The sequence below is a fragment of the Corylus avellana genome, chromosome 6, assembly GCF_965113065.1.
Source record: "Corylus avellana chromosome 6, dhCorAvel1.hap1.2, whole genome shotgun sequence".
NCBI classification, from domain to species: Eukaryota; Viridiplantae; Streptophyta; class Magnoliopsida; order Fagales; family Betulaceae; genus Corylus; species Corylus avellana.
This window is the reverse complement of record NC_142495.1, coordinates 20873043-20890544: the sequence shown is the minus strand read 5'-3', so window position 1 is coordinate 20890544 and position 17502 is coordinate 20873043. Positions and strand designations below refer to the sequence as shown.

Sequence of the window (17502 nt, the reverse complement as noted above, 5' to 3'; positions counted from 1 at the left end):
TTCTGTTTTCTTCTTCTTCATTTTTTATTTTTTTTTTTTTATTTTTTTTTTTTGAGCAATTAGGGTGATTATTATTGTTCCACCGACTATAGTAATATCGGTCCGTCGAGAATTAATGACAAGATAGACGTAGATAATAAAGGGAATGGGATCCTCTTCGGTCCAAAATATTTAGCTCATGATTAAGATTTTTTCTCATAAATCTTAGGGCCACAAATGAAATACGTATCCCACAAATAATAATAATAAAATATTATTTAAAATTAAAAAAATAATTTATTATTTTATTATTTTTAAACTTTAAATAATTTTTTTTTTTATTTTTTTATTATGAGTACAAGTGTCTCATTTGTGGCCCTCAAATAAATCTTAGTTATGAACTGGATACTTTCCAATATTCTATAATGGGCTGGAGAAGATCCGGTTCCATAATAAAAACTGTAGATGTTGTTGATCCTGCCTCATAGGACATTTTATATTAATTAGATGTAAAAAATTTTCATTCAAAAAGTGGAAATCATACCCTAACATTTACTTAATAATAATAATAAAAAAATTAAGAGCCCAATATTGATTTTCTTCTTTCATCTTGTTCAATAGGAAATAAGTGTTCTAAAAAGAGTGGTAGTAGGGATAGTTAGCAAAAAAAATATTGGGAAAAAAAAAATTCTATTTAGCCCATAAATTTTTATTTAATATGGATTTGGTACCTATATCTCATTTGATCCATGACCTAATATCAATGACACACATATCAACCATAAAAATAAAAAATGACCAAATTCAAGAAACAAAAATCATCTTGTTCCTCATCCCAAACCAGCTATCACCATGATCTACTACAGTAATGAAAATTTTGTGGAGCATTTTTCCGGTTGAGATTTCGGAAATCATTACCTTTACGGGTACTTCAATAACTATCGATGGAATTAAAAACTAGGTAATTTTATACAAACAATTGAATAATAACTTTTTACATAACAAAGTAAAAATTAAAGATTTGACTTTCATAATAACTTTTTACATTTTGTGAAATAGTTATTCTCTTTTGGGAACGTCCCCATGTTAGGAAATTAATCATATTTTCTAAAACTCGTGAGATGCGAAAAATAAGAAGAATGCGGAATAACAAAGATAAGCAATCACACACGACACAAAGATTTAAGTGGTTTATGCTTAACAAGCCTACATCTACTGGCGGAGACGACCCGGATAAAATCCACTATCAAAAGATGGAGTACAAAAATAGTAGAGAGAAAATCACTTAGATCCCAAAGCCCCTATACACCCAAATCTCACTATCACACAAGAGAGATTATTTCCAAAATAGAATACAAAGATAGATGTACAAACTCTTCTTTTGATGGAACGGATGGCGGCTGATCTCTATTTTCTTCTCTCACTCTGCAATACCTTTTTTCTTCTAATCACTTGTTTTTGGCTCCTCTAAAAAACCACCAAGAAGAAAACATCCTTGCTGCCCTTGTACCTCCTTCTCTCAAATTCTCTCTTTTTTCTCCTCCCTTTGGTGCTCACAAATACTCACGTTTGGCACACACAAATTCACCTTGTGCTTTGTTCCTTATATAGAAGCTTAACTCTCCTTTTACATGTTGGTCTAGGACTCCTACTATAAGTCAAACAAGGAGTCCAAGTACACATAGCAAAAGGACTCCAAAACCCACATGTAAAGAAGCAAACCGGTTGAACCAAGAACCTCTCCTACTTGAAGAAGGAGACAAATCATTGGGTCCCACCATGACTTTTAATTCAAGTCATACTTAACAATCTCCACCTTGACTTGAATCCCATCAAGTTTACCAAAACGTGTCTCCTCCAGATGTCTCCGCCTCAGCCCCCAAGGGCAATCACACTCCACAAGTGTCCTTCAAGTCCAAGCGCCTCTTGAACTTGAGCATAGGACCTAATTTAGACATTACACCATGCCTCCCTATCAGCCCCGTCGACCATACAGCTTTATCCGATGACTCTTTCTTCCTGTAGACCCATCTGCACCCTTTAGCCTTCTTTCCCTTGGGTAATTTTACCGATTCCCAAGCTTTACCACTCCATAGTGACTCCACCTCTTTCGACATACCATCCTGAGCAGACGATGGATCTCCACTACTAGCTGCTAGAGCAAAAGAAACCATATCCTCAAACTCATACCTCTTTGTTGCTTTTCGATCACGTTTCTCTTTGCTTCTTGTTAAAGAATAAGATTTTTTCCGGTGCTGTAAGTCTCTTAAAGATTCTCTGTCATCACATTCATCCATGAGTGAACACTGTTCATCAAGCTCCACCTCCACGAATTGTTTCTCTTTCTGCACTGTACTTTCAGAAAGCTCATCTAAGTTAACAAACTCAGACTTCTTCGATTCATGCTCTGTAACTTCAGGTTTTGCACTTGACCCATCCTTGTACATAGCACACTCATTAAAAGTCATATTCCGACTTCTAATGATCTTCCGATTTTGATCATCCCAAAATCGATAACCGAATGCCTCATCTCTATATCCAATGAAGAAACACTTACTAGATTTACCATCTAGTTTACTCATAGCATTAGACTCAACATGGACATACGAAGCACAACCAAAAACTTTCAGATGTGAAAGATTTACTTCTTTTTCACTCCAGACTTCTTCCGGTAGTCTATGGCTCAGGGGAATGGAAGACCCCCTATTTATCAGGTATGCAGCAGTGCTCACTGCATCAGCCCAGAAAGTCTTTGGTAACCCAGCATGCAATCTCAAACTCCTGGCACGCTCATTGAGAGTCTTGTTCATGCACTCACCCACGCCATTCTGCTGCGGCGTTCCTAGGATAGTTTTTTCCATTCTAATCTCATTCACTGTGCAAAATTGTTTAAACCCCCTGTCTTCGTATTCTCTTCCCTTGTCTGATCTCAAACACTTTAGCTTCAAGCCCGTTTCAATCTCAACCATGGCCTTCCATTTCTTAAAAGTCTCAAATACATCAGATTTACTTTTCAAGAAATAAACTCATACCTTTCTGTTTAAGTCATCAATAAATGTGAAGTAATACCGCGAGCCTCCAAGAGATGCCACTGGTGCGGGACCCCACAAATTCGTGTGTACCAGCCCCAGCTTTCCATGCTTAGGTGCTTTGCCAACTTCAGCAAAACTCACCTTCTTCTGCTTCCCTAGCATGCAGCCTTCACACAAATCAGACTCAACTGACTTTAACCCCGGTAGTTTCCCTTTTGACATAAGTAAGTTCATCCCTTTTCTCGCTCATGTGCCTAAGCCTTAGGTGCCATAGTTTTGAGTCAGAACCCGTATCTGCAACAGCAACTGTATCCTTGCTGTTTGTCATCATATAGAAAGTACCCGTCTTATGGCCACGAGCCAAAATCCTAGCTCCCTTGCTGACCTTCCACTTTCCACTGTGGAAATAAATTGAATGCCCTTTCTCATCAAGCTGGCCCACTGAAATCAAATTCTTTTTCAGCTCCGGAACATGCCTGACCTTCTGCAGCTTCCATACCGAGTCACTGTGAACTCTAATGCGAACATCGCCTAGGCCCACAACATCCAGCATCATTCCGTCAGCCAAATACGCCTTCCCGAAATCTCCACCAACATAGTTCTCGAGAATTTCACGGATTGCTATCGTATGAAAAGATACTCCTGAGTCTAAGACCCAAGAATCAAGGGAACTGTCAACAGATAGAAGTAGGGCATCATATACTTCTTCTGTCACTATGTTTGCATAATCATTCTCGGTCTCCTTCCGCAGTTCCCTGCAATTCTTCTTGTAGTAGCCAGTCTTGCCACAGTTCCAACACTCAGGTTGTTGGCCGAATTTAAATTTGCTTCTCCCTTTTCTAGAATTTGATCTGCCTTGACAAGAGTTTCTATCTTGTCCTATGCCCCGAGTCTCAAGGCTTAAAGCAGCACCAGAACAAGAGGCTTCACCCGCATCTTTTCTGCGAACCTCTTCACTGAGAATCAAATCCCTGACGTCTTCATAGCTCAGTTTACTCTTTTCTACAGAGTTACTCACAGCCATCCCCACTGCTTCCCAGCTATTTGGCAAAGATGCCAAGACGATCAACGCGCGAACCTCATCATCAAAATTAATTTCCACCAAGGACAATTGATTTGTAATGGTGTTGAACTCATTGAGATGATGTGCCACCGAAGCTCCTTCCGCCATCTTTAGGTTGAACAATTTCTTCATCAGATGCACCTTATTGTTAGCCGACGGCTTCTCATACATGCTTGACAAAGCCGCCATTAGACCTGCTGTGGTCTTCTCCTTTACAAAGTTGTGTGCAACTGATTTTGACAGTGATAACCTGATAACTGCTAGGGCTTTACGATCAAGTAGAGCCCACTCGCTATCATACATGTCGTCAGGATGTTCTTCCAAAAGAGGTTGATGAAGATCCTTCCCATAAAGAATATCTTCAATCTGTACTTTCCAATACTCAAAAGCTTTGCCGTCGAATTTCTCGGTTCCCATCTTTCCTTCTTCACCTGCCATCGCTCCCACTCGAACCAACCTGTCTCTGATACCAGTTGTTAGGAAATTAATCATATTTCCCAAGACTCGTGAGATGCAAAAAATAAGAAAAATGTGGAATAACAAAGATAAGCAATCACACACGACACAAAGATTTAAGTGGTTCGGCTTAACAAGCCTACATCCACTAGCGGAGACGACCCGGATAAAATCCACTATTAAAAGATGGAGTACAAAAATAGTAGAGAGAAAATCACTCAGATCCCAAAGCCCCAATACACCCAAATCTCACTATCACACTAGAGATATTATTCCCAAAATAGAATACAAAAGACAGATGTACAAACTCTTCTTTTGCTGGAACGGATGGCGGCTGATCTCTATTTTCTTCTCTCACTCTGCAATACCTTTTTTCTTCTAATCACTTGTTTTTGGCTCATCCAAAAAACCACCAAGAAGAAAACACCCTTGCTGCCCTTGTACCTCATTCTCTCAAATTCTCTCTTTTTTCTCCTGCCTTCGGTGCTCACAAATACTCACGTTTGGCACACACAAATTCACCTTGTGCTTTGTTCCTTATATAGAAGCTTAACTCTCCTTTTACATGTTAGTCTAGGACTCCTACTATAAGTCAAACAAGGAGTCCAAGTACACATAGGAGAAGGACTCCAAAACCCACATGTAAAGAAGCAAACCAGTTGAACTAAGAACCTCTCCTACTTGAAGAAGGAGACAAACCATTGGGTCCCACCATGACTTTTAATTCAAGTCATACTTAACACCCCATTGCAAGTGGTTATAATTCTTATATTGTTGGCCGAAGTTTAATTTTTTTACTAACTTAATTAGCGGTTGAATGTGAGAGAATTCCCTCAAGTGTCAATTTGAGGGATTTCATGTTTACAGGTGGTTATATGAATAAAAAGTGAAAAAAAAAAAAAAAAAAAAAAAAAAATCCAGGTTTTATCCCGAATTTTACCCCATTACTCAATTGTTTATCTAACATTTCTACCGTCATATAAAAATGCTATCAACAATTTGTTAGCTCACTATCTTAGTCATGTAGTTTGTTGTGAAAATTACAAAGTAGGGTAGAATTTGGACCGTAATGCTATACATCATCTGATTACTCTCATTACCTTTTATCGCCTAAAGTTTATGTGCCGTGTTCCATAGTATATATATACCAAAACAAGTCTCCAAGGAGTAACTCAATCAATTGGAAACCACACCTCATGAACCGAAAGTCACTAATTTCTTCTGTGGACATGTCAATATATATATATAACAACAAACAAAAACATAAGCAAATCCTACGAAAGAGAATACAATTGAAAGAAAAGATACACGGCTTGTCAAACAAAGGCCACACAAAAGTCTACCAAAGGAGATCTTTACCAGGGGTGGAACGACGTGTTGCACTGGGGGGATGAATGTCCCCCCAAATTTTTTGAAATTCTTCATTAAATATATATATTTTATAAATTTATCTCTTAAATTAAAAACTTTGTCCCCTCAAATTTATAAATTCGTCCCCCCAAAATAATATTCTTATCCTCTTTAATTTTTTTTTTTTTTTTAATTCCACCCCAACTAAAATTAGATCATTTATTTGCCCCTAAACAATAGACAGTCTTTCTCTAGTTCGTTTCTAACTAGCAGAACTAAAATTAATTTGGAGTCTTCAACTTTTGTGTAGCATCACATCAAACTTACCTGCTGGCAGCCTGGCATCAGAACACAAAGCACAAAATCAACCTTTCCGTCTTGAAAACAAAAGCTTCTCTCATCTCTCTTCACCTTTCAAAACCACTCTACTTTCTCTAGAACGGAAGAAGTGTGCACTGTGTGAGTCTGTGAGTTTGTGACTGAGCCGTGGATCTCTCTTACAATCTTAGATCCATCATCCATTTGACGAAAAATTAAAGCTTGGAAGTTGGAAGATGGAAGATTGAAGATGCTTGTAAGTTGTAAGCTTGTTTATTTTTTCTGCCAATGTATATCTGCATTTTGCAAGACTGCAACTCAGCAACTCTTTATCTCTACTCTGAAATCTGAATCTGATTTTTTGGTAAACTGAAGTGGTGAAGGCGTGAAGCAGTGAAGCCCAAAGGTCAAAGCCGTGTGTCGGTGTGTGATGACTGCCGACTGGTGAGGGGCATGACCTTCTGCAAAACTCTCATTTTCTGTCTCAGTCTCAAGCATTTGAAAAGACTTAAACTTTAAAGCATAAGCAGGTCAATGACTGAGTGCAATTTTTTTATTTGAATAGGAAGTTTCAAGAAGTTTGTCTTTGACTTTGCTAATTGTTGCCTTGTTGGTGAATGGTGAGTGACTTGCCACTTGCCCACTTTGTTAATTATTGTTTGGTAATGGTGAGTCATGAGTGTCAGAGTGAATCAGTGATCACGTGAAGTTGTTTTCTTTTTTTTTCTTTTTCTTTTTTTGTTTGGTCAGTACCTGTTGTTTTTATTATTTTATTTTTTTTTTAATTTTGTTGTAGGTGAGTTGGTGCCTTTATTTCCCTTAGATTTTTGTGAATTTTGGTAGCAACTCAAAAGATAGTCAACATGGAAAATGCAAATCATTATTGTGTGATCTTAAAAATAAATAAATAAAATAAAATAAAATGGACTTGTTGTGTGAGGATGTGAGCTTAAAAAATTTCTATTGTTTGAGGCTCTAAGCTTAGCCTTCAATTGGAATTTTTAGGTTACATGTTTTATAATAAAGTGTAAATTGTAATGATCTTATAATATTCAATTAGTAGCTAAGAGTGGAGTTGAGTCACATGACTATGGTCCATGGATGAGAATGAGATGCCAAAAATATGTGATATGTGATCAGGTTTTAACATTTTTTTTTTTTTTTTTGATAAATAGGTTTTGACAAATTTAGGTTGCATTGTGGTAAGGCACAACCAGTTTTGGGAAGGCAAGAGCAAGGTATCACGCTGAAAGGTACTTTTTTTTTTGGACCCTAGAGATTATGATTAGTTTATTTTGCTAGTAGTTTATACTATTGAATATTTATGATGCCATGAGATTTCGAATCGAATGAGTATTTTGATATAGAAAAATTATGCAATTTTTTTATTTTAGTTTTCATTGTTAGATTTTGTGGGTTAATTTGATAGGTTTGAATTTATTAATTTATTTGGCATTCCTTCACATGTTAGTGATAATAAGAAATACAATGAAATTCTAAACAAAAATCTTATACTTCTAGATATTTTTCAGGTTAATTCTTGATCCATAATTTTTCTTAAAGTTAAGAGAAATATGGGAAAGTCAAAAACACTTGATTCATTCTTTAAGAAAAAAGATGCGAGTAAATCAGAAGTTAGTACTTGTACACATTTAGAGAAACCTTTAGCAACGGATCTCGAGGCTTTAGTGACTAATGAGCAACCCTCCTAATGTCCAAGAATTCAACCTGAAGAAATGAATGCTACCTTTTTGCAACGTGATCCAAGATTGCGTCCGCAAATATGGGAATTCCCTGTTAACTTACAAGATGACATTCGACATGCTTATATTAGAGTTAAACTATGTCAACCCAAGCTTTCGGAATATCCATATTCAGGAACGGGTAATAATCGTCGCCGATTTCAAGCCTCTTGGTTTGAGACATACTCAACTTGGTTGGAGTACTCAGAATCAAAGGACGCTATATTTTGTCTTCAATGCTATGTTTTTGCTAAGAAACCAACAGGTCGTCCAGGATCAGATGCATTTACAAGGAAATGTTTTAACAATTGGAAAAAGGCAAGCGATGGGATGAATGGTTCTTTAATGAGACATGTGGGGAAAAATCGAAATTCACCACATAATATTGCCGTGAAATGTTGTGAGGATCTAATGAATCAGTCAGGGCATATTGACAAGATAGTTGAAAAGCAAACATTACAAGAAACAAAGAATAATCGGTTGCGGCTCGAAACAAAGAATAATCGGTTGCGGCTCAAAACCTCTATAGATAGTGTTCAATGGCTTGCATTCCAAGCATGTCCCTTTAGAGGTCACGATGAAAGCTTTGGCTCGAAAAATCAAGGTAACTTCATTGAATTGGTAAAACTCCTAGCAAGCTATAATGACGATGTTGCTGGACTTGTCTTGGAAAATGCACCAAAAAATGCTAAATATACATCACACAAAATTCAAAAGGAAATCCTACATATCATTGCAAATAAAGTGCGGGATGCGATTAGAAAAGAAATTGGGGATGCCAAATTTTGCATTCTCTTTGATGAAGCTCGGGATGAATTGAAAAGGGAGCAAATGGCTATTATTTTGAGGTTTGTTGATAAAGATGGTTTTATTAGGGAGAGATTATTTTATATTGTGCATGTTAAAGATACTTCTGCATCAACTTTGAAAAAAGAGATATGTGCTGTTCTTTCTCGTTACAGTCTCCAAATTGAAAATATTCGAGGCCAAGGATATGATGGAGCTAGAAATATGCGTGGTGAATGGAATGGGTTACAAGCTTTATTTGTTAGGGATTGTCCCTATGCATATTATGTGCATTGCATGGCTCATAAACTACAATTAGCTTTAGTTGCAGCATCTAGAGAAGCCAAGCGCATTCATCAATTCTTTATCCAGTTGGCTTCAATTATTAATATTGTTGGGGGTTCTTCTAAACGTCATGATGACTTGCAATCTATTCATGCTGTTGAAATTGAAAATTTGGTTGCTTCTAATGCAATTGAGACCGGAAGGGGGATAAACCAAATTGGCACTTTGCAACGACCTGGAGATACTCGATGGTCATTTCATTATCAATCTGTTTGTAGCATGATAAGAATGTTTGGTGCAACTTGTTCAGTTATCAACAAGATCTCAAATGAGGGAGCTAATTATTCTCAACATGGTGATGCTGAAGTGGCTTACATGATATTAACATCATTTGAATTGATTTTGATATTGTATTTGATGAAAGAAATTATGGGACTCACGAATATGCTTTGCCAAACTTTGCAACAAAAGTCCCTAGACATTTTAAATGCCCTGAGTCAAGTTTCAACTACACAATCACTCATTCAAAACATGAGAGATGATGGGTGGGAGCCTTTGCTTGCTACTGTTAAATCATTTTGTGAAGAAAATGATATTGATATTCCTAATATGAATGCTCATTACACTAGAGCTCGAGGTAGATTTTGTCGTCAAGATGAAGGGTCTCCAACAACAATGGAACATCATTTTAGAGTTGATATATTTACTGCTGCAATAGATTTCCAGTTACAAGAATTGAAAAATAGATTTAATGAGCAAGCTGTGGAACTTCTCATTCTTAGCGTCTCTTTAAGCCCTAAAGATGCATACAAATCATTTAAGATTGATGATATATGTAAGTTAGCTGAGAAGTTTTATCCTCGAGATTTCACCGAGCAAGAAAAATTTTGTTTGAAATTTCAGTTGCAGCATTATAAGCTTGATGTGCCAAAGCATCAAGATTTTCAAAATATGTCTACATTATCTGAGTTATGCAGAGGATTGGCAGTTTCAGAAAAATCAAAGATCTATCCTTTGATTGATAGATTGATTCGCCTAGTGTTGAATCTCCCTGTTTCTACTGCGACTATAGAACGAGCTTTTTCTGCCATGAAACTTGTAAAGACTAGATTGCATACTAGAATGGAAGATGAGTTTCTTGCAGACCATTTGGTAGTTTATATTGAGAAAGAAATTGCTAAGAATTTCACTTCAGAGATGATAATGGATGAATTTTATTACATTAGCGATCGTCGTTGAGCATAATTTGAAGGAGAAACTATGTTCTTTTTTTTTTTTGATCTTTTTTGTACATGTCTATAGCAAAAGAAAGTTCTCTTGATCTTTTCTCTGATGATTCTATAGACATGCAACTTTTGTAATGTCGTACAATTTAATATGAAATTAAATTTAAGAGTTCTCAGTTTTTATTTAGCATAAATACACACCTATAAAGAAAGACTATATATATCTATATATTTATGTATTCTATAAGTTCGTCCCCCTAATCCTAAAATCCTAGTTCCGCCCCTGATCTTTACCACTATCAAGTGGAATAACTAACAATGGGAACATATATGAGGAAAAGCTACAAGACGAGGTAATGGTAGCGACCTCATGAGTTATGTTGTGAGTAAGATGATTTACACTCTTATCGATCGTAGTGACAGTCCAAAGCTGACAAAAGAGTTAAGAAGACAAGAGTATCAAAAATAGTAGGAGCAAGTAGTGATGTGTGGTTTTTGATTACCAAGCATAACAACTAAAGAGCCTCCCTCAAGGCTGCAAGAGCTTTTCTCACAGTTGGATCGCAAAGGGAACCCAATGTAGTAGTGTTTAAAATAATGGACCTTTAAGAATTTTGGGGGAGCTTTCTAGGCCTTGAGGTGAGATAGGCTAACAGATTTTAGGGAAAAATTCATTTTACCTCCCTGAAGTTTCAGTGGTTTTTCAATTTGAACCCCAAAGTTTAAAAATTGGCAATGTACCCCCCTAATGTTTCAAAATTTTTCAATTTAAACCTTCCGTTACTAATTTCCGTCAAATTGGATGGAAATCTATGAAATTACCTAACTACCCTCAGGCTTTTTTAAAAAAAATTCCGTTTAATTTAACAGAAATTAGTAACGGAAGGTTTAAATTGAAATTTTTTGAAATATTATGGGGGTACATTGTCAATTTTTAAACTTCGGAGTTCAAATTGAAAAACCCTTAAAACTTCAGGGGGTAAAGTGATTTTTTCCTTAGATTTTATTGGTTTAGAAAGGGTAAGTGGGTTGGGATTGGAGTCTTTGTGAATTTTGTTGTTTCTGACCATTCAAATGAGAACAAAAGGAGACTGCAGTAAAAAGTTGCGAGTGGTGTGTGGATTCAACTACAATGTTTTAAAATGATGATGATTTTTATCCCATCAAGAATGTCAAGGCCAGAAAAGCTTAAAAGTATCCAAATGCCGAGGTGCCATGCAAAAATTAGTTTTTTGGACGGGACTATACTGCATATAGACTTTTAGACAATGAGGGTATGCTTGGGTGTGTGTTTTAAGAGCTTAAAAGTGCGTTTAATACTCAAAAAATCCGTTTAAAGAAAAAATTCGTTTTATAAAAAAAAATTGACGCTTTTAAGGATTTAAAAAGCAAAAAAAAAAAAATACCAAAACGCACTTTTGACAAAAATTTCATTTAAGCTTTTTGTCAAAAAGTGTTTTTTTGACTTAAAACTTTATTTCTCAAATACAATCATAAACATGCTCTAAAAGTGATGGACATAATTAGTGCTGGTTTGAGATTGTGTTATAGAGTTTAAAAGGTACTTTGAGTACATAAAATGTTGTGCACAAAAATAAAAAAATAAAAAAAGGTCCGTTTGGTAAAAAAAAAAAAAAAAAATTAAAAAGTACTTATTTAACTTTTCTTTTTTTTTTTTGTATAAAAAATACCAAAATGTATTTTTGAAAAAAGCTTAAAATTAAGTAGAGCTTTTTTTTTATTTTAAAAGCTGAAATTCTCAACATAATTCTAAACAAACTCTTGTAGCGTGTTTAAATTGCTTTGAATTTTTATTTTTTTATTTAAAAAAAAAAAGAATTCTTTTGAAAAACTTCATTTTTAAGTTTTTTTTTTTTAAGTGTTTTTTTTTAATCAATTTTTAGAATAAAAAAATCAAACAAGTATTTTTTTTGAGTTTTTTTAACCAAATATACTATTTTTTTATTTAATTTTTTTTTTTTAAGTATTAAAATACTTTTTAAATTCTTTAAGGTAATTTTTTCTCGACAAATATAGCTTCCCTTTGAATGGAGGGGAGACGTGATTGGTGCTTTCATGTATCAACATTAAGGTGGTACTGAATTTGAATTTGTAATTTGCCCATTCAATTGTGCTTTGGATGAACACGTAATTTCAACCAATCAGACGCTCCATATGACATTTGTGCCTTTGATGAACTTCACATTTAATAACTATGTCAACCATACATTTTACCAATAAGATGCATTTTTTTTTTTTTTTTGGCTGGTGACGGAAAATAACTTCACACTTTAATAACTTGGATGAACTCATTCTACAACTTTATTATAAAATAGAGTGCTTTTTTAAAACAAAACAATTATAATTAATTCTCTTCTAAAACAACTCTATGAAGTCTCAAATGTACGAGGGTTAAATTGAATAAGATGCCTTGTTAAGAGAATTTCCACATCGTTGTTTATGAAAGCTTTATTTATTTTATTCATTCTTGATCACTTATAAAAAACATGCTTTATTTTATTTCTGTTAGAGATAATATATGGGTCATAGGGGTGTCAATGCGGGCGGTTAAAAGCGCTAACCGTTATAACCGCTAATCGCTTAACCGCTTAACCGTATTAACCGCTAACTGCTATAACTGCCTATCGGTTAGCGATTATTGGGTTTACTAACCGTAACCGCTAACCGCATTTTTATATAATATATTTTTATAATTATAATTATAAAAATATTTATACATATAACATAATCACTTGATCATTAAATCATAATTTTTTTAAAAAATAATTAAATCACAATTTGAGTATTAATATATTGTCACTATAATTTATATGATTATATCACATGATCAATTGATCATTAAATCATTTGATTATATAATAACAAATTATACATCTATAATATGACATAACTCATAAGTATACCAATTCATACTAATACAACAATTAAATATCTAGAAACTTATTTCTAATGTATATTATAAACTTATAAGTCTATATATGTTATAAGTCTATATAAGTCTATGTATGCATATGAATAATATAAATGTATAATATCAATACTTAATCATATGATTCAATGACAATCCAAATACTTTATTCAAGACTTCAAGTGAATTATATTATTAATGTACAATGATGATATGATTCGTATAATATCAAATTAAGTAATTGACATTAGACTAAACAATGACCAATGTGTTACTTAAAAACACAATTTAAGTATTAATGTATTATCATTATATGTTGTGACAGTTGTCTGAATTCTGAACTTTTTTTTATATGTTGTGTTGAATTTTATTTTATTTTTTATATGTTGCTTTTTTTTAAAAAAAAAAAAAAAAAAAAAAGTTAACCGGTTATGATTTAATATTTAAGGAAATTTTTTTAAAGTATAAGTAAATGTAAATTTTGGGTCAAATATTTTTGACTTTTCAATATGGGCTATTTTTATAGCAATTGGGCCCAAGAAGACACTAAAAATACCAACAACAAAAACATGAGGGAAAAAAAAAGCCCAAAAAGCCCTAAAGAAAGCAAAAAAAAAGGCCTAATTTTGAAAAAGCAGTTAGCGGGCGGTTATCTATTTCACTAACCGCTAACCGTTAACCGCTAAGCAGTTAGTGAAATCTACTAACCATAACCGCCTTGACACCCCTAATGGGTTATCCCACATTGCTTAAGTGATGAGAGGCTTTGGCCATTGACATGTATAAAACCCTCATCGTCTTATCCCACATTGCTAAGGAATGAAACTCATTTCTCATGTGTTCTCTATAAATAGATAAGACACTTATATATTTAAATCATTCAATAAAGGCAATATGTAGCCTATGGGACTTATGTGTGTGGTTGTAGGCATATTGCTGAACCACCTTAATCTTGTGTCTCTTTATTTATTATTCCACTTTATATTTCCGCATTATAAAATCTTTCATGGTATCAGAACTAATAACCCAGAATCTAACAATTGGCGTTAGCCTATTAGCTCTGATATCATGAAAGATTTTATAATGCAGAAATATAAAGCAGAATAATAAATAAAGAAACACAAGATTAAGGTGGTTCGACAATATCCCTACATCCACACACTAAAGTCCTATAGGCTACATATTGCTTTTATTGAATGATTTAAATACATAAGAGTCTTCTTTATTTATAGAGAGCACATGATGAATGTGTTTCATTCCTTAGCAATGTGGGACAAGGGGATGAAGCTTTTATACAAGCCAATGGCCAAAGCCTCTTCTCGCTTAGGCAATGTGAGACAACTCATATATATTATCTCTAACAACTTCTATTATTTTATCATTTACCATTTTATGATAAAATAATACAAAAAACAGGAGAAAAATAATGGAAACAATCAAATTTAGTTCTTAAATTTTCATTTGGTCTATATACTATCCAATTAATCAATGATATGCTAGATCAATTATTAATACCACGTGATTCTCATTTAACACATTATGTACTAACTATACTTGCCAACATAACATAATTACTTAAAATTATAGATATATCTTACGTTTTGAAATTTAAAATTTAAAAAATAAGAGAAGTGGCGAGTGATCGATGGTCGTAGTGGAAGACTAAGGTAACTAACTAAAGAGCAGCGTCTTTGATTCTGCAAGGAGAAGTGTCTTCATCTTCTACCCAAAAGATAAAACAAGCTTACAGATTAAAAGAAAAATAAAACTTCACAGAGTATTTGAGAGATAATTATTTGATTTGATAATAATTCAATGGATTGAGTTTTACATAATAAGTTAGCCTATTTATAAAAGAGAAATCTTTGCAATAAAGTAAACCTACTTCTAGTAGAGAAAGTAAATCTAATCTTTATTTATTTTGACATGGAAAGTAAATCTAATCTTAGTAGGAAAGTAATCATAATCCGAGTATGGAAAGTAAACATAATTCTGATGGGGAAATGATTATAAAATAAATAAATAAAAACTATTTTTTTTTTTTTCTTTAGTGGGGACCGATCCTAATTAGTGAGGGAGTTACTCTTTACATAGAGGTGTCGCCATCCCTTTGTGAGGAAATGTAGCCTTTCATGAGAAAAGATTCGCTACTCTTCGATCTTTATCTAATAAGGGATGGCCTTTCTCGTTAATTAGTGGTGGTTGGTCACCCCAATGAAAAAAAGAAATTTGTTTTTTTACTTTTTTTTTAAAGGGTAATTTCACTTATTTCCTGAAATGTCACGTCTTTTGCAAACATCCCTAAAATGTTTAAAGTCTCTCACTTTGGTGTATTAAACTTTCATTTCGTTCCACTTACCCCCATTCCGTTAGAGCATCTCTAGCAGTTGATAGCTATTTTAGCCACTCAAAATCAACTTTTTTAGTTTAGCTACTAATTTTTTACAATGAACTCCAACAGACTATCTATTTTACAATCTACTTTATTTAAATATTATTTTTTTAATCTATTTTTTATTATAGATAAATGAGAGAGGAAGAGAGAGAAGAGAGGAGAAATAAAGAATAAACAATGTTTAGAATGTGCAACAATGAACTTTCAAATATGAAAGTACATTGTAACAAAGTTTAGGAAAATTGCTATTTTATAAGGTCTGTTAGAGCACCAAAATTGTTAAATTTAACTTAAAAGTTAGTTTAAAAGCCCTGCTGGAGATGCTCTTAGATCTTGGGGTTAAATGAGACGGTAGAAATGGTAAAAAGACCTTTATACTCCTTTTTTTTTAAAAAAAAAAATTCCAAATTTACTCTTATTTACAAATAAAAAATTATTATTACTATTTAAAAAAGAATTAAATAAATAAATGAAACAAAGACCCATTGTGGGTATTTTGGGGTGACCCACGATGGGTCATTTGGTGACCACCGTGGGTCACCATGTGACCGCCAGTGGTCACAAGTGACCCGCCGTCGGTCACAAGGACCCACGATGGGATGACCCACAGCGGTTCACTTGGTGACCCATTGGGTCATCACTTGTGATCCTGTGGTTTTTTTTTTTTTTTTCTAAAAAATAATAATAATAATATGACCCGTGGATCATAAGGTGGGTGGGTTATATCCACCAGTAAATCCATAGGTCAGAAGTTTTTTTTAATATAAAATGAGTGCATTTTATAAATTTTGCACCCCTCCGTTAGGAATTTCCTATTAAATACTAACCGAGGGGCTAACTCGAACGAAATGAAAGTTTAATCAGCTGTAAACCACGCCTCATGAAGCAGAGGTCACTAGTTCGAATTCCTTCTTCCTCTTTTCTTGTGTGGACATGTCAAAAAAAAAAAAAAATACAAAAAAAACAAAAAACAAAAAACAAAACATTAAAGATAAGAGATTTATTCCTCTGGATATAATCGAAAAAAGGATTAGATTGTGTAATAATGAGACTAAAAAAGAATATTTACCTACGATGTATGATCCTTTCTTTAAATATTTGAGAAGTGTTTGCAAAATGTGCAACATTTCATTTTTTTTTTTTTTTGAAACATATCATACTCATTCATTGATAAAAGTTGCGAGTCTAAAGCTCTTACAAACAGAGCAAAAAGCTCTGAAGTAAATCATAGCCGAAGCTAAAGATACAGTCATCAATAATAGACCAAATCAACCCAAACACAGCATCCGCTAACCTATGACTAAATATCAGGTTGAAAACTCAGATCTGCATCAAACAGATACCATCTAATGCATAGGTAGCGCTTATTCCTCGGCCTTGAGAGCAAAACCTCCAAACCGATACTTATTCCTCGGCCTTGAGAGCAAAACCCCCAAGCCGATACTTATTCCTCGGCCTTGAGAGCAAAAGTCACAAGCCGATACTCATCCTCCTCGACTTGAAAGCCAGGAAAAATTTCACATCCACAACTCAAAGGTTTGGACCAGTAATATTGGGCAGTAACCGGACGCAACAAAGCAGGAGGAAAAAGCCTTATTACAAGCATAAATAAAACCATACAGGGAAATAAAGGGAACAATAAAACTAATGTAGGAAAATAAATTACAGCAAATAAAACCAAATACAAGGGAACTCAAAGGAAATACAAAACAGAAAAACAACAAAACAAGAAAATAAATGCGAAAAACACTCAAAGCGGGTCACAGCAATCGGAGGAGGCTGATCGCGAGCTGGCTGGAAACCGCCGCGGAAGGTGGCACAAAAAGCTTGGCGCAGGAGGGGCACGTGAAAAGACTCGACAGCGAGCGATGAGCAGCGAAGCGAGCGCGGAGGAGATCGGCGGCACACACAAACAAACAGGGAGGGGGAGAGTTTGAGTGA

General features: G+C 34.4%; 1 protein-coding gene across 1 annotated transcript; it reads left to right on the top strand.

Moving 5' to 3' along the window:
- The first annotated feature begins 7934 nt into the window (after positions 1-7934).
- LOC132187992 (uncharacterized) lies at positions 7935-10250 on the top strand. The gene has a single exon (XM_088517651.1). The coding sequence runs from the start codon at positions 7935-7937 to the stop codon at positions 10248-10250; it is 2316 nt and encodes a 771-aa protein (XP_088373777.1).
- Positions 10251-17502: the final 7252 nt, after the last annotated feature.